General features: G+C 37.5%; 1 protein-coding gene across 1 annotated transcript in view; it reads right to left on the bottom strand.

The window, feature by feature from the left end:
* Window positions 1-21,504: 21,504 nt before the first annotated feature.
* The window catches only part of GABRA2 (gamma-aminobutyric acid (GABA) A receptor, alpha 2), a 51,614-nt gene continuing 47,334 nt past the window's right edge, over window positions 21,505-25,784 (bottom strand). Inside the window, exons 8-9 of the mRNA XM_010006082.1 lie at window positions 25,215-25,417; window positions 21,505-22,046 (exon numbers count right to left, since the gene is read on the bottom strand). Coding sequence (XP_010004384.1) covers window positions 21,738-22,046; window positions 25,215-25,417 — 512 coding nt within the window. The 3' untranslated portion in view covers window positions 21,505-21,737. The remainder of the gene's footprint in view (window positions 22,047-25,214; window positions 25,418-25,784) is intronic.

The following is a 25,784-nucleotide window of genomic DNA, read 5'->3' as shown; positions in this document are numbered from 1 at the left end:
AACAGGATCTTGCAGATCTCATGCTGCTAATGCTACCTAAGAGATTCTTTCCAAACAGAAGAAATCCTACACTTTTCTGATTCACTTCTCTCAAAATCTTCTAGTCATACATGAATGTAACCAGCTAACTCACCTAGCACTTCTCAGAAGGTAGGTGGGCTCTTCCTGCTTTCATCATACATGCCCGTGGCTACTTTCTTTCTTCTCCAAAAGCAACATACAGAATCACCCTACTAGTTAAAAGAATTACCATAGTAAGAGACACCCTTGGTACCTGTCAATGTTTATCATCATCTTAGATAAACTAAACCCAAATATTTAACTACGAAGCTTCTACCCTTTTATTTGACATCCTTAGGTCTATGCGACTGGAAGATGTTTCCAGGCTGGGTCTGCAGAAGCATTTCTGCCCTCATCATGAAGTGCATGTCTAGTTCTTTGCTTTTGCTGGACTAAATGCTTCTTTACCTGTTGTAGGATAACTTTCCTTAAATATAGAAGTCCCTGAAATACACAAATACATTAAACTCCCAAAGTTTTTTTCCAGGGAATCAATGTCTGAATGAAAGGAAATTGTACAAGTCTGAGCTGTATTTTATAAAAAACTACAATGTGATCTCTTTTAAGATAATTCACTGGAGATCAGTTCAAGGCATTCAAGTGCAAGAATTAATATACTCTCTCACTCTACATTTCAGAAATAATTTGAGACACCAGGTAAGCTGAAGGAGGTAGAAAATACCTTAAATAAATTTAAGTTAAATATCCCTTGTCAGAATATTGGTTTATGAGACAAGAAGCTCCTTTAGGGCTATTTAGTACTTGTAACAGTTTCCAATTGTCTCCCACATTATTCCAATACTTCAAAAATCTCAGTTGCTTCTAAGTGGAAAAAATATAGCAAGTGGAAAAAATATAGGGAATTAATGAAGATTTGAATCAACTCTAGGCCCTTTCTGAGCAAATTTTGTTTCTGTAAAAAACCAAACATCTAATGATATGGATCCTCTAATTGACTTAAATATGTATCATCTTTCATGTCTTGGTAAGTTCTTCCCCTCTCTCCAGGATGCTCACTATAATTCTCCACCACAGACTTTTGGAATAACATTCATTACTGCTATTTCATCTTACTCAAGCACTCTCAGCTGTGCGAAAGGATGGGACCCACTAATCTGTATCCTCTGTTGCACAGTCTGAAGTCAGTTTGCAAAAGAGAAGAGGACAGCAAACAGCCTGGCTGCTCAGGCACAGCAGAGGTGGTGGCAGTCCCCCACTTGCCCTTGATGCCCTGCACGAGCAGGGAGCACACCATGTTTTTTGCAGCTCCAAAAGCTCCAGCTTCATCCCCTCCATCATTCTGTGGCTGAGCCAGCATAGAGGAACCAGGCAGAATTTCTCAGGTTATTCAGAAAAGCTAATGAAAGGATTATGGCTTTACATATATTATAAATGCTTACGCCTTTGTACCTTCGAACTAACTGCAAAGGCTGCTATGAGATTGAGGTTTGCCTGTTACTGACTTATCTCCCATGCATGTAGAAGTTTCTGAAAAGAAAAGTGTTCCTTCTTCAGAGTTCTGTTCATCATAAGTAAGAGGTGCATTTAATCTAATCTTCCTTGGGTTTTGGGAGCAACAGGGGACTCAGAGATGCTCTTGTAAGCTCTCTGACTTCTGTAGAAAGAAATACAATGTTAAATATTGAAGCCAAGGAAAAATTTGTTTCACTAAGCTAAGAGGAAATTGCCTAGAATAAGGTCTGTTAGGACAACAACCAAAACCCAAACAACAACAACAAAAAAAACCAACAAAAAAACCAGAAAAAACCAATTCCCAAAACCCCAAACAAGTGGAATTTAAACAAACAAAACAAAACAAAACAAAAAAATCGGGAAAGGTTGAATCCATAAAAGATTGGAAAAAGATCTGGAAAAGTCTGATGTTATGGAAGAATTCTTTTCACTACTCTAAGGAAAAATGGACTAGGATGAAATGTTCTAGGAAAAAATAATACTAAACAAAAATCCCTTAACTAAATGTAATTTAAACAAACTGATATTGGAAAAAGCTATTCCCCCTCAATTGTTCAGCAAGTTTTCTTTGAGAAAGTACAAGTTTAATAGTTTCCTGTTTGTCTGACTTTCTGCTATGAAAAAAAGAAGCACTAAACTGAAACATTTTTCTTTTGATAAAGCACTCCTTGCCTTCTACATACATTACAAAGAGATAAAATACAGTAACAACTGCCTTTATCCTGCAGAACTCACCTTGAGAGGTACGATCTAACCCTGAATTTATTTATGGTGACTATCAAGTATAACTATGAAAGCGATATATAACACTGAAGAATTAATATGAAACACATTTTAGTCAAAGCAGTACATTATTACATAACCTCCCCTTTGTTATATAGCCTCTTGTAACCTGATTGAAGGCTGCAAGAACTAAAAAGGAGGCACTTTAAGTGGAAGAAGGTTTTCTGAAAGTCAAGTGCAACAAGAGCTCCCTGTTAAGTATAAAATCTGTTTCAGTACAGCCCCCTCTTCCGAAAATGTCAGTGGCATGGCTTATGAATAAAAAGCACATCTAAGTATTCATCTTTTGGGGAAGAAAAGGGTATAGAAGAAGAAAGAGCAACATACAAAACCAGATAAATGTTTCTGCATGAATTTTAAAGTCTCTGCATTTCTCTTCCCTTATGTGTGCCTGTACTGGAGAGAAACAAGCCCAGGTGAGAGCTACACCTCTGCACCATCCTCTGTTTGGAGGAAGAAATTCAGTCAAGGATCCATTTATGCAGAGATTTCAACAGGATGTGAGTTACCATAAAAGTCAGCAATACATTTTCCCAAACACTGAATTACTTATTTGAAATTATTCCTAAGTAATACAGGTACTGATATTCATATTCTGGTGCATTGGGTGGGAGAGAACTTTGAGTTACTCCCTAATTATCTAATGACGATTCCCTAGATTGAATTTCTGATTCACAATGAGGGAAATATACCATGAAATGAAAATGCAGCTCTCATCCCACATTAAATTTACTGAAATCCAAGAGTCTGTTAAATATTTTTATGCTTTAAAGAGTATTAAACAGTTGCATGAGCAGGGAGGATGGAAATGTTATACAGTTGTGTCATTTGGTTTTTTTCTTTTACTAAATATCAATCATGATTACTTTAAAAATAATCCTTAAAGCATCAATGATCTCTCTGATAGAAGACTTTTCTCACTTATTTTGGTTACAGGTGCTTCCAACAAATGGAAAACTTTGCTGTCATGCTAGTGTATACAATGTGGTCTGCACAATGTTATTTTTTAACCCCAATTTAACACTTTACTGAAATGGTCATACTTCTAGTTTGGCAAGAAGAATGCCTGTTGCACTTTTTACTGAGTTACTTTTTAATACAAATGTAACAATAAAAAAAGTTCCTTTATGCAGTCACATTTTCTGAAGTGCAAAAGAAAATTAAAAGCATCAATTCCTTAAAGCCAGGTCAGGCTAGGAGGCAGTCCAGATTATATATAAGAACATTTTCCAGTATTTTACCTTTGAAATCCATTTAAAATACAGAAATATATAAATAATATCCAAAATTTCTAAGCAATTTCTTTGTAACTTGCTATGATATTAGTGTTAGTCATGTTCTGAAGTATTCTTCTTGGATGACTTCCTCTCTTATTTCCCACTTACAGTAATTTTTTTCTTAGCTGCTTTGCACAGTTCTCTTTTATTTGATTCTCTATGATAATGTACCATACAACAGACATGATTTCCATAGCTTTTTTCTCTTTCATTTAAATTATTTTTCTTTTTGTTTTTTAGGGAATTCAGTGAGATATGTTTTGAGTGGGATGCTAAACAGACATCCAGGTTATTTTATAGCTTCTGAATTGCATTATATTTTAAAAGCTTTTATGCAAAATGGCAAAATATGAGCAATAATGGTCCCCTGAAGGTTACATAATGCCTTCAGGCTTAACTGCTAGTGTTGTTCTTTGATTAGGTAGATTGAAGACAATTCTCAGTACAATTCCTATGAAAAAGATCCTTGTCTTTCCTGCAACAAGAGCATGCGATGGACTGCTGCAATGGGAGGACAGAGCATTGGCTTACCCCTGCTGCATGTCATTCTGCTTACGAATGGGCAGGTGAAATAGCAAAGACACAGCTGTGGACCTTCCAGAGGAGGGGATAGGTATCTTCCTCAGCCAGTTTTCAATGGCTCACTTACTATACACCAAACCAATTAATCTGACACAGATCACGAAGACCCCACAAGATGTAAGACAGAAAGCCTTTAAGCTTTACATTCATACAGTGGGCCCCACAAGGTGCCTGTTGGTGTTGAAGGGAATGAAAGAACCTGAAGGGGAAAACCAAAGTCACATAGACCAGCTCTGCCCTCATGGCCCACCTAGGCAAGAAAGTGCTTTGTGAGAAGCTCCATTAATTTAAATAGGATTACTTGAGGAAAGTAACCACCATATGAGCAAGTGAGCAAATCAGACCTGAAATGAGTACCTAAGGGTTTTGCCTAAAAAGAATCCTGCTCTGCATTTGGGTTACTATGAGATTCCCTTACATGTTCGCCTACCTTGTGCCTTCCTCCAGAGAGTATTCTGGTCTCTGTTGCCAGAAGCTGAAATGGCTCCATGACATGAAGCATCTGAAGTGCATCAGGGTGGGAATGCAATCCACACTGGCCTTCTTCAGCTGCCATCTAGGAGTTCTTCCTCTGCACTTCACACAGAAGTCTGAACTGGTGAGGCACAAGATGAAGGACTGGTGCTTAATAATGTTTGATTTTGTTATTTTCCTTAAATGAAAAGTAACATGTAGAAAATTAGGTGTGAAAACTTCACATAAGTCATAAAGTCAAGTGTTCACCAGGTCAGAAATGTCTGCTTGCCTACGCAACTCTAGTATCCTTGGTTGTTTGCAGCATAATGCTGGACTTAATCCCAAAATCAAATGCTATGGTTCTCCTCAGGGAAGAGAAACAGCAGACTTTATCACTTTATCATGTGAAAGGTAATTTTTTCTAATACAACTATGTAACTCTGATATGCAGTGACCCATCACCCCACTGAATAAATCTTTTGGTGGACTGAGCCTTTTGTTTCATATTTTGTATATGATCTATATTTTGGAAATTGTAATCAACAGGTGAACTTCCAAATCACACCATTAATCAATGTGAATAATGTATGTATTTGATAATGAGATGGTGGAGTTCAGGATCCTGTGTGGAAGGAACAAAATACCCAGCAGGACCAGAACCCTGGACTTCCACAGGGCAAACTTTGGTCTCCTCAATCATCTATTAAGGGAAATCCCATGGGACAGGGTGCTAGAAGATAAAGGAGCTCAAGATAGCTGGTCAACATTCAAGGACCACTTCTTGCAAGCACAGGATCAGAGCGTCCCAGTGGTTAGGAAATCTAGTAAGGGTGCTAGGAGACCTGCATGGTTAAAGAAGGAACTACTGGGCAAACTTAAGTGGAAAAGGAAAATCTACAGATCATGGAAGGAGGGGCTGGTCACGTGGGAGGAATATAGGACTGTTGTCAGAGGATGTAGGGAGGCAATTAGGAAAGCTAAGGCCTCCTTGGAACTTAACCTTGCAAGTCAGGTTAAGGATAATAGAAAGGGCTTTTTCAAATACATAGCTAGCAAAACTAGCAGTAGAGGCAATATTGGCCCATTGAGGAATGAGGTGGGAGCCCTGGTGACAGAGGATATAAAGAAGGCAGAGGTGCTGAATGCCTTCTTTGCCTCTGTCTTCACTCCTGCAGGGTCTCCCTATGAGCCCCAGATTCATATAGCCCCAGAAGAAGTCAAGATAGAGGAAGAGTTTGACATGGTAGATGAGGATTGGGTTAGGGATCAGTTGAGTAATCTGGACATCCATAAATCAATGGGTCCAGATGGAATGCACCCAAGGGTGCTGAGGGAGCTGGCGGAGGTCATTGCTAGGCCACTCTCCATCATCTTCAGTAAGTCATGGGCAACAGGTGAGGTGCCTGAGGACTGGAGGATAGCAAATGTCACTCCAGTCTACAAGAAGGGCAAGAAGGAGGACCCGGGTAACTATAGACCGGTCAGCCTCACCTCCATCCCTGGAAAGGTGATGGAACAACTTGTTCTTGTGACTATCTCCAGGCACATCAAGGACATGGGGGTCATCAAGAGCAGTCAGCATGGTTTTATCAAGGGTAAATCATGTTTGACTAACCTCATAGCCTTCTATGAGGAAATTACTAGGTGGATAGATGATGGTAGAGCGGTAGATGTGGTTTATCTTGATTTCAGTAAAGCATTTGACACCGTCTCCCACAGCATCCTTGTAGAAAAGTTGATCAGGTATGGGTTTGGTGATCAGGAAGTGAGGTGGATTAGGAACTGGTTGAAAGGAAGGAGTCAGAGAGTTGTAGTCAATGGGGCAGAATCTGGTTGGAGGTGTGTGACTAGTGGAGTCCCACAGGGGTCGGTACTGGGACCGGTGTTGTTCAACATCTTCATCAACGACCTGGATGAGGGTATAGAATGTACCCTCAGCAAGTTTGCTGATGACACTAAGCTGGGAGGAGTGGCTGACACACCAGAAGGCTGTGCTGCCATTCAGAGAGACTTAGATAGGTTGGAGAGTTGGGCGGGGAGAAACATGATGAAATTCAACAAGGGGAAGTGCAGAGTTTTACATTTGGGGAAGAACAACACCATGTCCCAGTACAGGTTGGGGGCTGAACTGCTGGAGAGTAGTGTAGGTGAAAGAGACCTGGGGGTCCTGGTAGACAGGAGGATGACCATGAGCCAGCAATGTGCCCTTGTGGCCAAGAAGGCCAATGGCATCCTGGGGTGCATTAGAAAGGGTGTGGTTAGTAGGTCAAGAGAGGTTCTCCTCCCCCTCTATTCTGCATTGGTGAGGCCACATCTGGAGTATTGTGTCCAGTTCTGGGCCCCTCAGTTCAAAAAGGACAGGGAACTGCTCGAAAGAGTCCAGCGCAGAGCTACGAAGATGATTAGGGGAGTGGAACATCTCCCTTATGAGGAAAGGCTGAGGGAGCTGGGTCTCTTTAGCTTGGAGAAAAGGAGACTGAGGGGTGACCTCATCAATGTTTACAAATATGTAAGGGGTGAGTGTCAGGGGGATGGAGTTAGGCTTTTCTCGGTGATGACCAGTGATAGGACAAGGGGTAATGGGTGTAAATTGGAGCATAGGAAGTTCAAGGTGAATATCCGAAAAATTTTTTTTACTGTGAGAGTGACAGAGCACTGGAACAGACTGCCCAGGGAGGTTGTGGAGTCTCCCTCACTGGAGACATTCAAAACCCACCTGGATGCATTCCTGTGTGATGTACTCTAGGTGACCCTGCTCTGGCAGGGGGGTTGGACTAGATGATCTCTCGAGGTCCCTTCCAGCCCCTAAGATTCTATGATTCTATGATTCTATTGTATATTTATTAGAAATTCAAAACTCACAAGATTTCTTCACCACTGATCAAAATATATTCTGGTGAAGAACACTTACAAAAGTTATGAAAAGCAGTATTCCATCTGTGACTGCATCACATAACACAATTAAAAATATTAATTGTTACTGGAAAATGTAATTGGATGCAACAGTCAATTGGTGCTTAAGCATATGTAAGGGATTCTGGTATAATTACTATGATGAGAAATAAAATGCCAACATCCATATAAAATAAATGTCAGAAGTAATTATTTTGTGCAGAAAGGAGATAGTTTATGCACCTCTATTAAAAATGCAGTTAATAAAAACATGTAGAAACTCTGAACGGTAAATATCAAGATCTGCAATGGGACTTAATGGGGAAAGTAACAGCTGAGACATACTTCTTGTCATCATCCAAATACACTGCTAAAGTTAACAAAATATCACTCATAGCGTATCTCATTTAATTATTATTCCCCTAGCATTGATGATCACTATTTCATCAATAGTGAAATAATTTTTAAAAATTGATATGTCCATCATATTCACTAGCCTTGAATGATAACATGTTGCCATTATTTTAACTTGACAACAAAGCAACTGCACTTCAGGCATAAATACTTAGGCTTTAGCAACAAGTGTAATGTGTGAGTAGCAAGAAAGGCAATAATTTAAAGTAGTCAGCTCTTTACAACATTGTGATAAGATCAGAATAAATGGAAATCATCTGATTGTCATTAACGCTCTAGAAGGGTAAATGGATAATTTAGAAATTTTCATCGTGAAAATGAAGAATGAATAGGAGGTAATACAATGATTCAGTTGAAAGATGATGACATAAAAAGGACACTTTTATGCAATTTTAGACTAATAAACATAAGAAATCAAATTGTAATGAGTCATGGAATAAAGAAGAAACTGCTGGCAACATGGAACACTTGAAAAGCCCTCTCACCCACTGACTTTTCTGTGGTGGACAAAAGAAATTTCCCTGGCACCACCAAAATAAGGTGTAGCTGTAATACTAGTCTGTGTCCCACCATTGGAAATTATCTTAATTAGGGACACGATACAGATACAGATACAGATACAGATTCTCAGCCATGCTAAACCCTTTCCTCACCTCTGGATGTGCATTCCCATTCCTTCCTTATGAAAGGAATTCCTTATTCTCTGTTTTAGATCATCTGATGGAATCAAAGAGCCAATCTGGCCTAAATTATTAAATAAACAAATAAAAGAATAAATGAGCTCACCATTTAGCATCACTATCAGTAGTAGTGTTTCAACATTTTGTACTATTATATCTTTCCAGATTAGGAAACTTCCTCATTGATGTAATAGTTTGGCTCAAGAGGCTTAGCTGTTCTTCTTCAGGTGTTTTTAAACATGATCCAAGCAAGAGTTTTCCATAATTCATAAATGTAACACAAATATAATTGCCACAAAGCCATAGGTTAAGCCCATAGCTTATGCAGAACATTTCTCTAATACTGCATGGTTCATTAATATAAAGTATAAATAATATCCCCTTTTCAGTGTGCATCAGGTTTTTTGTTGGAATACATTTCCCCATGATATTATACTCATGACTCACTTAAAACCACAAACTTGCATAACAAATTCTAGGCTGTATCATATTTATAAAGTATGACTGTTGCTTTTAGTGAAATGCGCATGGGTCTACACTAAATTATAGCTGTAGCAGAGTATGTTAAATTCTGTTTTCTGAGCCAATTGACATTTTATATGCTTTGTTCGCAGTGTTACATGTAATCAGAAAGCAGGCACTAACCTATTATAATCCAAAGACAATGGAAAGCTAGCAATTCAGTCAGGTTTGGAAAAAAAGCAGAGTGCATGCATGAATTCAAGATGTGCCGAATCCTTTAGGTTCAGTCACAATAAGTGCTCCACTCATATCAGGCTCCTCATTTTCTAAAGGAGAGAGCAAATTGCTGGCTAGACTATAATGATACTGGCTAGACTATAATGATTTGTTTTATTCCCATACAGAAATGGACTATATTCTCTCTGTTGTGCACAACCATTTCTTTCTGTGATTTAGAATTTGAAAATTGAAATATATATATGCGTACTGGCATTTCTGTATGCCCACATAAGCTTTCCTGCCTTTTTTTTCTGCATTTTTTGGGGGGTTGTTTGTTGTTTTATTTGTTCAGTTGTTTGGTTTTTAATTGAGACTTTTCTTAACTTACCATGTAATTCACCAAGAACCAAATTCTGAACTTTTCAGATTAGCTAGCTCACTTGGCAGGTAACAGAAAGCAAGATGAGTCATATACTGCCTCAGACTCAATTGTAAGCCTAGGTATATCTTGGGGAGTTTGATAAATTAAGTTCTCGATATATCTAAGTGTTCCTTTTTGAAAAGGTAAGTATTTATATCTTTTTGTAATAAATTTATATTCAAGCCAATTGTCATGGTTTGGGCCCAACACGACAACAAAGGAAACAGCCCCATGGCCACTCATTCAACTCCCCCACACTCACTCTGGGATGAAGAGGACAAAGATCATGGGCTGAGACAAAGGATGAGGAGAGTTCTTCACCAATTAAGGTCCAGGGCAAAATGTACTCAACTTGAAAAAAAAATAAATTTAATTTCACACTAATGAAACGCACACAGGACACAGACACCACAAAGAGCAGGGCCACAATAAGAGCAGTTGAACTCTATCTATAATGCAGCATGGAGTGTGGTTTGACTCTAAATTCCCACCACTGTCATGTCTGCAAACACTGACCTGTTCAGTGCTAGGTGGTTGTCATAGAAAGGAAGAGCAGAAAAGGAATTTTGAGGGAAAATGTGTTCTATTTGGAAGGTTTAACAGCAATATGCCAAGCCACAACTTACGGGAATTTTCATTGCCAGTTCTGACTTGGGAGGGGAGAGCAAAGTGTTCAGCACTTAAATTGCTCTGCACAAAACAGTAACCTTCATAAAACTCAGTCACATTCTTTGTGCTTGCTGCTCATGTTCAGTATTAGCAAAAAAATTATGCTAGTCTTTGGAAAGTGGCAGAGACATTGTATTCCTTCCTCTTTAGTAATTTACTTTAGGGTCTCAAAAGATCTGCAAAGAAATTGAAAGCATAGTTACTTTCAGTATTTAAAATGTTATAACTATTCATCTTTCATTTTTACTCCTATCCACCAAAAATGCAAAGGTCAACTGTTCAAAGTGGTTTTAATGCTGTATCTAGTTAAATGTTTCTCTTCTCCCATATGATTTGTTAAGTCTCCAAATATTATTCAGGCCCCCTGTTTGCTTCTTATCTGTATGTAAAGTGTACCGTTGAAAAAGAAATCTTCATTTGAATTTGATTTTTGGATTAAGTTTCCTGAAATACTGGACTACATTATATATGATATTCTGCATTGTTATTAATCCCTCAGCATTTCATAACACCATAACAATAGTCTTTAATGCCGGTGAAACATTCAGGGGGAAAATATTGTAACTAAAGAGAAACATTTTTCAGTGGAACAATAGGAATAATTGGACACTTGATAATAAGAGAGCATTACAAGCATATTTTGCCCTCCAAGCATATTTTGTCTGCATAAATTTTTGCATCCATGAAGGAGGAAATGTATGAGACAAACAGAACAGGCTGCATCTTCAGTAATAACTTCATCCTTATTTTTATCTTGGCATTAGGAAGTTGTCTTGCTTCATATTACAACATTGTCTTTGCAGGGGGAGAAATGAAAAGGTGTTATTGGCAGTGTCTTAGTCAATCCGTGCATCTCTTAAAAAGCAAATACTCTCTATAGATAGATAAGAAAAGTACTGGTCATAAAGCTGAGATTGAACTCTGCCCAACAACACAGAACAGTTACCGACTTTGGTCTTTAGAGAAAAGCAGGGAGCAATGCCCAAAGGACACAAGTACCCACCTGTCAGTGTGTTTGAATAACCAAGTTCAGCCTCTTATCAGCAACATGCCAGTGTGAGTCCCATGTTTCATGGAGCAGTCCGAACTCTCGGCATCACTGTTCATTTTGGAGCAGTGGCAAAGAAATGGCAATCTCTAAACTGCCAATAAGAATAAGATGCTACATTACCCAATGTATTTCTCAATATGCATTTGTCGCGAGCCAATACTGGGGGGCTACCAGCTGTCGGGTGCTTTTGTGGCTTCCCCTCCTTGGTGTGGAGGGGGTTTTGAATTCACACGTGGTGCTGCCTCTCACAGAGGAACAGCTGCTGTGGGGTCGTGTTTTAGTGTGGTAGTCAGATACACCCCCACCATGCTCACAAATTGCTGCTAGAACCAATGTTTACTTCTCCACTTAATCAGTTTATTAAGGGTTAACACAAACTGAAGGATGATGTTTAGGGAAAATATAAATGTAAATGGCTACCAGGGACATATATATGTATATATACACACACACACACACACACACACAAAGATGTGTCCTTTAGGGAGGTAATGCAAAAAGTACTGTGCTTTTAAGGCGCTCTTTCTGAGGCAGGCAGGGCAGGCAGGGTAGGGCAAAGCAAGCAGGGCAGGGCAGGGCAGGGCAGGGCAGGCACGCAGACAGTCCCAGCGCCAGGCTCCACAGCAGGCAGGGTTCCCAGGCAGGAAGCGTCCAAACAGGCCTCAGGGGCCCACCCGCAGAACTCGCCGCCTTTTATACCCCTGTGACCCACCTGTCCAGTCAGTGTCACTGTCCAGAGCCAATGGGCATCCATCAGCCCCAGGTTAGGGTGGTGACTACCAGGGGCACAGGATAACTTGTCGGTCATCCTTTCTGTCCTGTACCACATCTGTTGTTTTGGTTTCAGTTGTCCTTGAGTAGCAAGTCTGGTTTAGTCCATTAGCTGGGAATAATCAGCAGAGGCCTTTGCTGGCTTAAAAGGCATTTTGTTTAGACTTATGTGGGGAAGAAAAGAACAGTTTCCCACAACAGTGTACTTCTGTGATGTTAATACTCTTTTCCCTGGGAACAATCTTAGTGACAGTGTTGCAGCAGGCCTGGAGTTCACCAGGAATGCTTTACTTCAATGTCAGTCTCTAATGCAGTAATATAGGTTTTTTGAGACTCCAGAGTCAAGATTAATTGTGTAAGGTGTGCTACCCTCAAAACAAACAAACAAACAAAAACCAACAAAAAACCCACACAGACACAAAAACTCGAACAAAAACAAACAAACAAAAAGGCCATTAACAGAAAGGTGATGAGGCAATGCCCTGACTCAGCTTGCCAGCTTGCACTAATCTGCAGATGTATACCCCAGCACAGTACAGAGTTAGAGTCATGCTGTAAATAGCAATTTGACCCAAAGAATATAAGTGAATTTCCTTTGACAGTGGTTTACTCTTCAAACTTTGGTTTTCCTTCAAATCCAGGAGGCTGGGATGACAGTTAGACAAATATTCCAACACCAGGGAATATATTTGTTGGCACCTTTAATAGTCAACCACCTAATATAATTTGAAATACAAGAAAAACAGTATCTTGAACTCTAAAAGGTATACTATGGACCTCATAAAGAGGTCCTACCTAAGGGCCACAAGGAGCAAGAAGATTTACAGATGTGTTTCTGCACTGGAGGCTGTTTCTCATGCAGACACCTGAGGCACCTAATTGGTGTAGCCTCTCCTGCCAGCAGTTGCCGTAATACAAAGCACAAGCAGGAGCTGTGAGACATTACCTTGGGACCACAGCTGCAATTACTCAGCCTTGCATTTACAGGTTCCCATCTTCCCATAGGAAGGTCCTGGCACTGACGTACAGGGCTTTCTAGACCAAAAGGTTGTGTAAGCAATACAAGGCCCTTTCCCTGAGGGAAGAGTGCACTTGGCTGAGCACTGCCTGCCTGCAAATCCTCTACACATTTTCAGCAGCTATTAAGGGAAGAATCCAAGGCTGTCAGGGCAGACATTTGGCTATGAAGTATTGCACATTTGTTCCAGCACAGAGTTATGCCACTGCTTCAGCTGAGGGTTGCAGCTACCTGATTTACAGCATTCTATAGTCAAGTACCTGCAAGCATTTGAAATGAAAAAATTAAGTCCATCAGCCACACTGTAACCCTTAAGTCATTGACCAGTGGTAGTCAATGTATAAAAGGGAGGAGTTTCCTCACCTGATATAGTATGTATTTTGTATCACCTCAGCACCTGAAAATCTAATGTGGGAAAACAAGTGCAAAATCACTTGAGTTTGATTCTGTGAGGATATGCAAGAGTCTTCTAGCACATCTTGTTAATTGACAGAAGTCATCGAACACATGCAATACTGTTCTGATTCACAGAAGCAGGTCGAGTCTGCTATGCACCAGACCAAATATATCTTTTGGGGTACAAGCAAGTAGGATCTAAGCAGTGATCCTACCAGGAGAGCCAACCTTGTGGTGAAGTCTTGGCCCACATGTTAATGTTTTCAACCTAAATTACTAATAAACCCAAACCACTTAGTGCTATAGCTTGGACTATATGCATAGGGACACGCATCTCAGAAGTCTAAAGCAATAGAGCAAGTAGCAACAGGCACAATTTGCAACATGGGAAATTCCAGTCAAACACAAATAAATGCTTTTATGCCATGAGGGTGGTGAGAGGGGAGCAGGAACCCAAGGGGGGGGGTGCAATCTCCATCCTTAGAGATGCTCTTCACTTGACTGGACAAAGCCTCACACAGCTTCATGTAATGTGGTTGTGCTTTGAATGGGGCATTTGACAGCTTGACAACCAGAGATCCTTTCCAATGTACATTATTACAACTCCATTTCTCTATTAGCAACATAGTTTGCTCACAGACTATCCTAGCATTCCCAGATATTCCAGGAGAGCATAACATAGCTCCAGCTCAGATACAAGGACCCCCAAAACCCTTCTGATAAGCACAATTACTTCCCTCTTCCATGAAAAACATGTATATGTTTGTTGTGAGAAGCAGCTGCTACACAGGAAAAGAAAGGGCCACTCCCAAAGTATTTATAGCCTTTGCACTGAAAGACTTGGAACTCAGAATGTCCATTTTAAAACAAAGAAAAAAACAACCAAACCCACACTCTAACAGAATACATACTTAGGATTGTTTCTGAATAAGCTTTGTTACCCCATTGATGAACCAAGCTGTCTAGTAGGTTACTTATGTTCCACATCAACTAGTGGTTAGCGTATACTCTGCAGGAATGTTTTCTAACCTTCTAAGAAGATTAAATATTGCCATGCCTAATAGGAATATGTGAGGATATTCTCATTATATAAATAGAAAACTCTGTTAAATTCTCACTAAACTAAGAAATATATTCTTTCCAATGTATTGTTTGCTTCTTTCGGAAATTTCTATCCTTAATAAAAAAGCACCTTCTTAGAGGCTGTAATGGGTTGTTTAAAAACAAAGGAAACAAAAACAAACAAAAACCCACACACAAATCCTGAGAGGACAGCCATGAGGGGAATTAAACTTTTTATGCTGTCACAGCATTAAAAAGTAAAATACAAAGCGTATTATATTTAAATTAACTTTAATAAGAAGTACAAAAAGATAATGTTAAGCAATATTTTGCATGTGGTTAATAAATATTCTTCAACAGCAAGCAGTGACACATTCAAACATAAATCAATTTTAGAAAAGTAACAACTTTTTCCAGTTAAAACAAGGTCACAAATTACAGAATATTATCATCCTCTTTAATTATTTGTAATGATGAAACCTACTAAATAAGTGAACTGTCACCCAGAAGATTCGTTGATGTTCAAGGTTAAGTATACTTACATTTATCATGCAGTTTCTTACTGTGCATATTTGATTGGTGTTTAATTTTCTTTAAAATTAATTGTTCCATTCTTCCTGTTTCCTTATTTCTTGTTAGTATACTGGAAACATCTATTTTCAAATATCTATACATTTTCATGCCTAAGTGACTCACTAAAGTAGATTTGTCATCCAATGCATAAATGCTGTCTGACACCAGACTAGCTGAGAAATTGCTAACAACATCTGAATCAGATTCCACGATTTTTACTGTTGTTTTGGTTTGGTTTTTAAACAAGTGTAACAAGCATAATCAGTTCCATTAAAATTAAAGTGCCTTCAAATGTTTCTTAATAAAGTGACTATTTGGAGGGGAGAGGGTGAAGAGGTGCTGTTCAGAAACTGGTTTTTTAGTTTCTAGATAACGGTGCATATTGTACATATGTATTCTAATAGATGTAAAGTACTACATTGCATTCCGTGCTAATGCTAAGCTACAGTAGCTTATAAACTGATAGATTCAGCCAAAATTAACATCTAACAAAGAATATCAAAGCAGTTGATCAAAGCAGTATCTTGTTCCGATCTCTATTTCCATCCATCCTCAACAGCATAGATAGATGGATTAAGTACTGGAGAACAAATGTAACACTTCCACCTGTTGAAGCTCATCTCTTCAAGTATCAGATGAACTAAAGCAATCAGTGCAATCATTAAATACCCTGAATGCATAAAGACACACTCCAGGCCACCTGATTGAGTATTCACAACATTATATAAGGAATTAAGATTTGAAAGCAAAATATAATTTTTAAATCATTCAACAATAAAAATATATTAATATATATTTATGTAGACACCAACACTACAGGAAGAGTATACATCATCTTGCATATTTTTAAACATCCTCAAAATTCCTTTTTGTGATAGTTATCACCTATTTCTAACTCATAGCACTTTCACAATATTCTTAAAAGGTATTAATATATACCAGGAACGAAACAGACATCAAGTTCTGTATTTCAGTATGGTTGGCTCTTCCACTGAGGGCTTATTTTTACAGGTTAAAGAACTAAGCTCCCCTATCCAAAGGACAGCCCAGGTGTATTCCCTTTCTGTAAAGGTTTTTTACTGACTTCATTAACATAGATTAATATCCCGAGGATGCTAACCTGTTTTATTTTAAATTCAGTGCAAACTTTGCCCCGACCTCAGTCAGAGACCTCAAGCCCTCAAAGTTTAGCCCTCTCCCAGTAAGATGTAATTACAGTCTCGAAAACACAGATTCAAGGATTCACCTAGAGAGATTTGAATCTAGAAAAGGTTTAAAGTAGATGAAAACAACTTTTTAATGTGATTAAAATCTGTCATTCATTGAAACAAACTTTTGAGCCTTTAGCTTCTACTCATTCGTAGATGGCTGGAATTAACAATTGGATTCAGAATAGAATTAAAAGTTCTGGGAATTTGGGTTGTCTACGGAAAGGAGTCAAATGAGGTCTCCTTGACTAAATAAATTAATATCATTTTAATGGGATATAACTTAAAGTTATATTGCAAACTTACAGCATTCTAGTAAAATGTACACTGTCAATAGGAAGAGAAGGAATCCTAAAGCTGCTCTCTTAAGAACGACATCCTTCACTGCAGGTTGAAGCCTCAGCTGACTTTCATATAAATTCACTTAATTACTTTCACATTTCAAAGCATTTAAGAACAAAAAAATATATATTACATCAAATTATGCCACACTCAGAATTCTGTTTAGATGTGTTAAGACATTCGTACATTTATCATGCTCTTGTGTTTTTTAAATGAAGTCATTTAACTTTCTTGCCTCATTTTAAAATATTTTCTTCCTCTGCTTTAAAACCCATTGCATTGCTTTATGTTTTAGCATTATATGTCTACACAAAATTGGGCATAGACTAATGACTTCATATCCATACTGAAATAATCTTTTATGCAAATTTGTTAGAAATGGAAATGTTAAAAAACGTAGACTTCATCTATTTTGTGAAAAGCCAAAGGCAAAAACTTCTGCACCACTAAGTTTTCAGGATAGGAATGAGAGGTATGGAGAATGGATTCTGACTATTTGTGCTTAATTGAAAGTGACACTTCTTAAGAAAACAAAGTCTAGAATTAACAAAGTTTTAATTCCCGAAGCTTCTTTTCCCCCTCCACCCTAGATGTCCCATACAGCAAAAAGCAGACAACACTGCATGGTTTTCACAAAGCAGTCAGCCAAAGCCTCTCAGTTTCAAAGGCATAGCTCATGCCCCTCAAATCCAGCAGAATTATACAAGTAGTGGATCCATCTCATATGCTCTAAAATTTACTTTCCCACAACTCGCATCAGCTCAGACCTGAAGCTGAAACAAAAATACACATTACCTCTTTCAATGGCTTCTTCCTCAATCATCTCACAATCCACTGACACAGTAACAAAGCCATTTGCTCCTCTTTTCCCTCTTCCTCAGCCTAATACTCATACCTCCTCCCAGCCACTTCTGATTGATTTCAGGCAGGCACTTCATGATCACCCTACTTTTAGAAACTCTGGCCACCACGTTATCTTTAATCACTGGGAAGAGAGGGCAATTCAGTTAGGCTCCAGGTTGGTGTCTAGTGAAGCTTTTTCATACTCTCTCCTGTGACTGTGCAGACAGACCAACTCCTTAGTTTAGCATAATAATCAGTGGTATGAGTAGTCTCCAAAGATAATGCTCCTATCTCAGAACATCTACCATAATAATTTTTTTTAAAGACACTCAGCAATGCAGCAGTTACAAGTTGAATTTACCCAGACAGGGAAGGTGAAGGTAATTTCATTGGCTACAATACAATTGAGAAGTTTAGAAGCCTCTCTAACAAAAGCAATCCGATAAGAAATTTTCTTGGCCTAAAATAAAATGGAAAATTAAAAAAGCCTCTCTAACAAAAGCAATCCGATAAGAAATCTCCAGCAGACAACCCTGGCTAATCTCTATATCCCTGCTGATCTCTATATTCTTCATGCTGATTTATAAATTACTGCTAATTACTGACCACATGCATCCAGAAGTATGTGCCACGGCACTAAATTGGAAAACTATTTTTAAAACATCCTTCAGAATTATGGTAATTCCAATCCAAGTCTACCACAGTGTTAAATAACTGTATTTCTTGTATTAATTTCTGAAGTCACATACAATAGGACACTCTGACCAAAGAATAATGGGGAAAATAAATTAGAATAACATGTCAACCAAAAATGTCCCTGATAGATTTTGTGTGCAAGTCTTTGTATTTGATAGCAAAGTGACTTGCATTTGCTCACTCATGCAAGTTTTACTCAAATTAAACTTCTAGGTATTTGGCACATAAGTTTGTGAGTCCAGCTTTAAGAATCCCAGACTCAAAGTTAATACTGCTAAATGGAAAGAATGCCTGACTCTTGTATTCTGGTGTTCCTTGCACAGTGCTTGCGTTCACTTATATATTTACATTCCAATTCACTTATCCAGTTGTTAGTCTTACAAATTTGCAACGGATGTGTAGCCAGTTTACTCACTACAAATGTTTCAGCAGTGAAACAATAAAGCAGACTCCTTCCTCCCACAAAAGGATTTTGCTTTCACACAGTCCAACTCAACTGAAAAATGAAACTTTCTGGAGTGTACGCACTCAAAAACCTTTCTGATGCCCACAGTAACTGCATGTGGATATGTTTTTATATACTATTTTTCACTCAGAGAATTAATATGGTATGCCTATTTCTTATATATTATTTTGTGAGCAACATACCTTGAGCATGTGATAAAACCCTGTTTTTTGAGTAACTAAGCGTAACACAAGCACAGATAAAATGGTCACTGAATGAAAAAATAATTACACGCAATAAAAGCAGTAGCAGCAGAGCTGACCAACATGAGACTATCAGGCTTCTTGTGCCAACTGAAGATACATGTTTTGCATGCAACTCTGAATTATACAGATGTTATCTTCCAGAGAAGAAGACTTGTTGGAGAAGACTTGTACTGTTAAAAACCTTTGAGGGGTCCCGTTCTTCAATAAGGATGGAAATTCCTTCCTTGCCAGGCAATCCAACGTGCCTCTGAGCACACTCATGTTTGTAGCAGGGAGAGCTCTATACAGTGTCATGCATGGAACAATACACAACATTACCTAAACATCATGAAGGGTCTGGAGTGTCTGGGATGTGGCCAAGGGTGTAACATGAACCTCTGTTTCTCATACCCCAGTCCAGTGAGGTTTGGAGAGTCCCTAAATCTTGCTGATGTGAACAGAAGGTAAGAACTCCCAATAGGTCACAGGAAGGAGACCTCAGCTACAGAAAGTATAATCAAGCTACTTAAGTTCAAGAGAAGTTTAGCACAGGCCTCCATTAAACTATACAGTCGGAGCCCTTTGCCATAAGCAAAAGTGAAGGGATTCTTCTATAATCCTAATATTTACAAATCTATGTACATATGTACATATTTATATATTTATTCATACCTGGACTTGAATGTGACTTTAAAGGGATAATTTATAATTTACAAATGAAACATTTTAAAAATGAATATTATACCATGAAAAAACCTTTTTTTTATTGCTTGCCTTCCAACCTTATGTTCATAATCACACTATTGCACACATCTCCATGTTACATGGAAGATCTACATTTATATATAAATATATATGAAAATAAAGATATTTTAATGTTTTGAGTAAAGTGCTCATTTTTAACTACTGTTGATGAGAAAGGTTTAATCTGATGATTAATTAGAAGGACTGGAAGGGATACACACCTTGTCCATGCTCCTCCCTTTCATTTATATCTCACAAAATGTCTTTATTTTACTGATGTCAACTCTGTCTTAACTATTAATTCTATTCATAATATGCATTTGTGACCTTGGCATCAATACTGTCACACAGAATACAAACCGAAATCACATTAAAAGCAAAGAAAAAGCAAGAAAACAAATCAACAAATGAAAGCAGTGTTTCTCTTTGTTGTTTTTAGCACATTTCCATGTCTTAAGATAGTCTTTTATTTGATTTTAGAAATATTTTTACAACCTTGTTAAACTCTGAACATACCTATTTTATGCACTATACTCAAGTACTGTACAAAACTGCAATAAATGACACTATACGACTACATATGTCTCTACTAGAAGACATCATCATAAAGGTGTATTTTTTTTAAAGGTCAACTAATAACTGCTAATGTATATGTGAATCAAAATATTTTTGATTGGCCAAGTATACTAAAATCTAAATACAGTACACAATTCTTAATTATGATTTACCAGGCCTTTAGGGGCATAAAGAATCATTGCAAAGGCTCAGATGAAAAACAACTTTCCGGATCAGTATTAAATGTTCATATAAAATTGCAAATAGCAGCTCCAATTTTGTTATATTTGTGTGTATGAAATACCGTTGATACCTACTGATGATGCATGACCTTTTATTAAAAAAATAACATTCAAATCTTTGCAAAACCATTTCTAGTATACAAAGTTGTTGTAAAGTTATGTCAGCGAAATGTAAAGTTGCAATTTACAAAAGCAGCAGTAAGTTTATTTTATGGACAGTTTCCTGAACTTAAATCATAATTCTTGTTTCACTTGAAAATAATGCTTTCTGGGACAAATACAGGTAGGTATTTTAATGGCAGGTTTTAGGGGAACAATAAGCAAGGAAAAAGAGTGTATTATATTACTGATATACTTAACCCTGAAAAATTTCTCAGTGCTTTTATGAACCTGACAATAATCCAATTAAGGACAAAATAAAAAAGAAAAATAATCCAACTTTGCTGAACCAGTCAACCTGGCTTAGCAACATCAAATAAGTAAAACAGTAAAAAGAAGAAGAGTTTCACTTGTGGAAGTTGGTTCATATTGGAAATGTGATTAACACTTGCTTTTCCCTGAAATCATTTGGAAGAGTTTATTAAGAACATCAAACAGAAGTAAGAAACTTGTGGCTTTTGCCATAGAATAGTCTTAACTACCTCTTCAGCCTAACTAGTATCCAGAATGTTTGTGAACAGTAGAACTGACCTCTGTACTCTGTTATGTACATGGGTACTGCTATTGTATGAAACAATTACACCTTTTTAAAAAAATCACTTTTCTAAATGACAGTTTCTTTCATTAAAGTAGAATTAGTTACTTCATAGAAAAATATTTTAACTTTAAATTAAAAAAATACTGTTCCTAAATAATTATGTAAGATCATATCTTCATTTCATTTTTAGGAGATAATATAATTCTGTATATTTGAATCCTAGTTTAACAGAACTCCCCTGGGTTTAACTTTTAAAGAGCTGGCTATTTTTGCCATGGGTGCTATCTGTTCATAGATCCATGAATTAACACTGTGTCCCTCCTTCGGAGATACACAGATAAGACATCTATATACACTCTGTACATAATGGTTCACAGATTAGCAGTTATTAGTCGTACTGTACATAGCGAACAACCTATCTGATTAGAATGATGCTTTAAGTCCTCAGTGCAATTCAGCTTTTAGGTAGATGGTGCAAAGCCAAGTAAGACAGGCTCCCTGTTTAAATAGGTAGCCCAATACACTAAATTAAAAGTACCAAATAAGACTGGAAACACTATTCTAGACATTCTGTCAATTTTGCTAACACTGTTGAATGTCTTCTTCGCTTCCTGTGGCTTCGCTTCTGGTTTTGCCTTGTTGGGTTCTGCAGTTGTAGCACTCTTGGAGATGGTTGGTAGCACTGAGTCCTTGGTAATATTTGGAGCATAGTTGGCAACAGCCACTGCATAGGCATTGTTTTTCTTAATGACAGACGCTTTTTCTTTTTTCTATTGGAAGACAGCATGAAGTTAAATATTTAATGTGTATTTTCCAGAACAAACTTAATAAAGCGTCATTTTAAATGTAAAACAAACAAATTAGTATCTCTGTGTATGTTAAAATAAACACCAGGTCAGACTGATACATTCAAATATAAAGACAGACACTTCCAGTCTATCCGAACAGAAGGCACAGGTAACAATATCATACTCTAAAGACATGGACTCTTGCACCATTAAATGCCCCACTGAAGTTCCATGAGGAAGGGTCTGTTACTACAATTATGAGGATAACTGGAAAAGATTTGGTGTTTCTCCACCTGCTTTGTATTCAGCTCCTTACAACAGAATTGCAAGATCTTTAAAACCAGTCTCTGTTAAGAGAACTAGAAGGAATGAATGGGTGCACTGGGAAAAACAGTTTACCTGGCATTGCAATAAAAAGAAAATTAGGCCATCTTTCCCACATAAATCTAGCATCACTATTATTTGAACATCAGTAAATAAAGGAATTCCAGTAATGGTCTACAGTTTTAAGATATTCTGGAGAAACATGTGTGCATTTACATATATATATATGTAAATATATACTTAGATACACACAGAGGTCAGAAGAGATTGCAATTAAGAGAAAGGACTCCAGCCTGGTAGTTACAGAAGTGAGCTGAGAAGTAGTCCAAGAACTGTTTCTGGTTTTCAGAAATCATTGTTTCAAAAATGCGTAACAGTGATGAAAATGGGGAGTAGAACATACAAATAACAAAAGATAAGAAGAGTGGAATGTAACAACAAGAATTTAATGAAGCTCAGCAAATGGAAATTTAAGTCCTGCACCAGAGGAAGAACAACCCCATGTGCTGGTACAGGTTGGGGCAAATGGACAGGGAAGCAGCTTTGCAGAAAAAGCCCAGGGGGTCCTGGTGGACACCATGCTGAGTAAAGGTTTTTAGACATATTTACAGGTACACAGACTAGCTCTGCAATAAGACTCTAATGCTATAAATTGATTCACTGTTTTGCAGCAATCGAAAACTAGGGAACTTCTAATAACCTACAGGAAAGCATTGAAGGATTCAGATTCTCAGGAAGTAAGACTCCATATGTAATTTAGAAGCAGACAAATACATAGTAGATTCAGTACACCTCTTCTACAAAATACAGAATTAAACAGATGAATAAACAGTAAACCTCTGGCTTATATAATAAATCATCAGCTGTTGTACTGGTCTGGCTTGAGTTTTAATCTAGTGGAAGTGGCACAAGGGAGATAATTCTTGTGACATTTCTCATACAGGTACATTTTTACGTCTACTGGGATGTATCTACCCAATTTCCAATTTTGGTTTTAATTCTAATTTTATATTTACCAGGGCCACCCAAAAATCTAATTGTTAGATGTTGTGTCCCAAATACTTTTTCTTAGGAGATGGTATTACATAAAAAGAAAATCTGGGAACAGGTGGGAAATCAGCATTGTTCTTTATTAACTGGAGTGTGAAAAAGGTCTGATCAAATATGTAGCTTGTCCCTGCTTCTGCTTTCCTATGAGACAAATTCCACGTTGATGGAATTAGATGGGAATTTCTATATAACATGAACACAAATGACTGTCACTGAGGAAACATATTTCAGTGGCTTGTGAGAGGTGCACAGATGAATTCAGCAAAAATAAGAGAAAATTACTAAATCAAATTACAAAAGCCCTAATTAATCTATAATTTCTTCCTTTCAGAGCCACTTAGTGTGTTTTTTAAAGGTATCTTTAATGAGACCTGGATAATAAAGGTGAACCATATATTTGTATGAAGAAAAATGTCTGAAGAAACAGAGAACTGGACACATGAATGGTATATAAATCTCAAGATGGAATGGCTTATTTTGTCATTCCTAGGGAAGGAATACTACTACCTAGCTGTTAAATGATCATGAGACAACACTGTTAGATTAATTTAAAGAAACAGCCAAAGGGTGATCGGAAAATTTATAAGGGCACCTTACATTACTACAACTCCAAAGGGAAATGTGGAACTCTGAAAAGCTTCAATCATGACATGCTAGTAGATTTGGTATCTACTTCTAGCATGATGGAACAGATCCTTAACGTATGGATGGTTCACACCCTTCTGGAAGCCAGACGGAATTATAAACAATGTACTCATTCCCTCCAATTCACCTTTACCATTAATTGAAGATTTTGCTTCTTTATGCACTTGAAGTGCAGAGAAACCATCAGGTAATTAAACTTCGCTTCCTATCTACTATTATAATCTAAGAAGCAAATAATAGTCATTCCTGTTTTAAGAAGAACCAGAGAAATCAGAGTATTCTTTGTCAGAAGAAATCCTTTTACATTGGTAGAATCAGTAGAATTGGTAGGCTGGGACAGGACAAAATTATATATTACAGTATGACAGTCAAAACAACAAGTCATCATTAAGATTAGTTGAGTGCAATTAAAATTATAAGCTGGAACACTTAACTCAAATTCAGGTATATCACCAGTTCATTTTGTTTGTAAATTAAGAAATTCTATCAGGTTAAAATTTCTTCATGCTATCACACCTGCACTACTATCAATGCCAGAAAATTAAGGCCTGACTGTGTTTCTGTGCACATGAGGCATCAATACATCATAGGTGAAGGAGTACTCCAAACTGGACAACTGCTATTTAAATGAGTTTAAAAATGAATGTTTACATATCACTAGGGATAAGTTTGAGAATACTGAAAATTTTCAAAACTTTTACATTTTGTCACCATAACTTACCAGGAAAATTATTATACATTTTCTCTTTCTGCAATCTTTTTCTTATTTCCAGCCCAAATTGATTGAATAATAAAAACTTTATCAACCACATTTATCTGAATTAAATTTTCTGAAGAACCAGATCAACAGTTCTATCTGAGGAGTTAAGAAACAAGTCACACAGTTCCCAACATAAAAAAAAAAACAAACCCAGTGTGCTTGATAAATAAATCTGGACTACTCAGACCAAGTGAGATTAACTACATCAGGGTACATAGGTTTTCATTCAGGAGAGAAAATACATCTCCATTCTTCTGATTTAAGGCATCATGCCTTATTATTTTTTTAATGTAGCAAATGTTATCAAAACAATATATTATAGCTGGTTTCCTACAATTGACTGAAAATAGAGCTATTTCCTTAGGACTTACCTTATCATTCACTACACTTTTGCCATCCCAGGCCCATCCTCGTTTTGTGAAATAATTTACCGTTGCAAATTCAATTAATGCAGAGAATACAAATGCATAACAAACAGCAATAAACCAATCCATAGCTGTTGCATATGCTACTTTGGGGAGTGAATTTCGAGCACTGATGCTCAGTGTTGTCATTGTCAACACAGTTGTTACTCCTGGAAGGGGACAAAAAACAGAACATCAACAATTTTACTTGGATTTTGAATGTTAACAAAAACTAGAAACCAAAAATTATTCTTGTTTGTGGAAAATGTCTTTATCTAAGTGGTGCATCTGGAATTCCCTTTGAAGTATTTTAGTTCAAGTTGCTGTCTAAATTTCCCTTTTTAAAATCAGCTGAAGATTCTACTCACTGTGTGAGAGGGAAAAAAGGCAGCAATCACACCTACTCAGACCTCTTTAGGCTTTGCAATTTTCACCCCTATTGTAAAAAATCTCCATCTCTGAGGGTGCTACAAAGGATGACAGAGCATACCTAAATGGACTCAGCCTCAGCACTATTCTTCCTTGCTGTGTTTGGAA

Source organism: Chaetura pelagica, unplaced genomic scaffold, assembly GCF_000747805.2.
Source record: "Chaetura pelagica isolate M959 unplaced genomic scaffold, ChaPel_1.0 scaffold189, whole genome shotgun sequence".
Lineage (NCBI taxonomy): Eukaryota > Metazoa > Chordata > Aves > Apodiformes > Apodidae > Chaetura > Chaetura pelagica.
The sequence above is the reverse complement of the archived record's forward strand: the minus strand, read 5'-3'. Positions and strand labels throughout refer to the sequence as shown.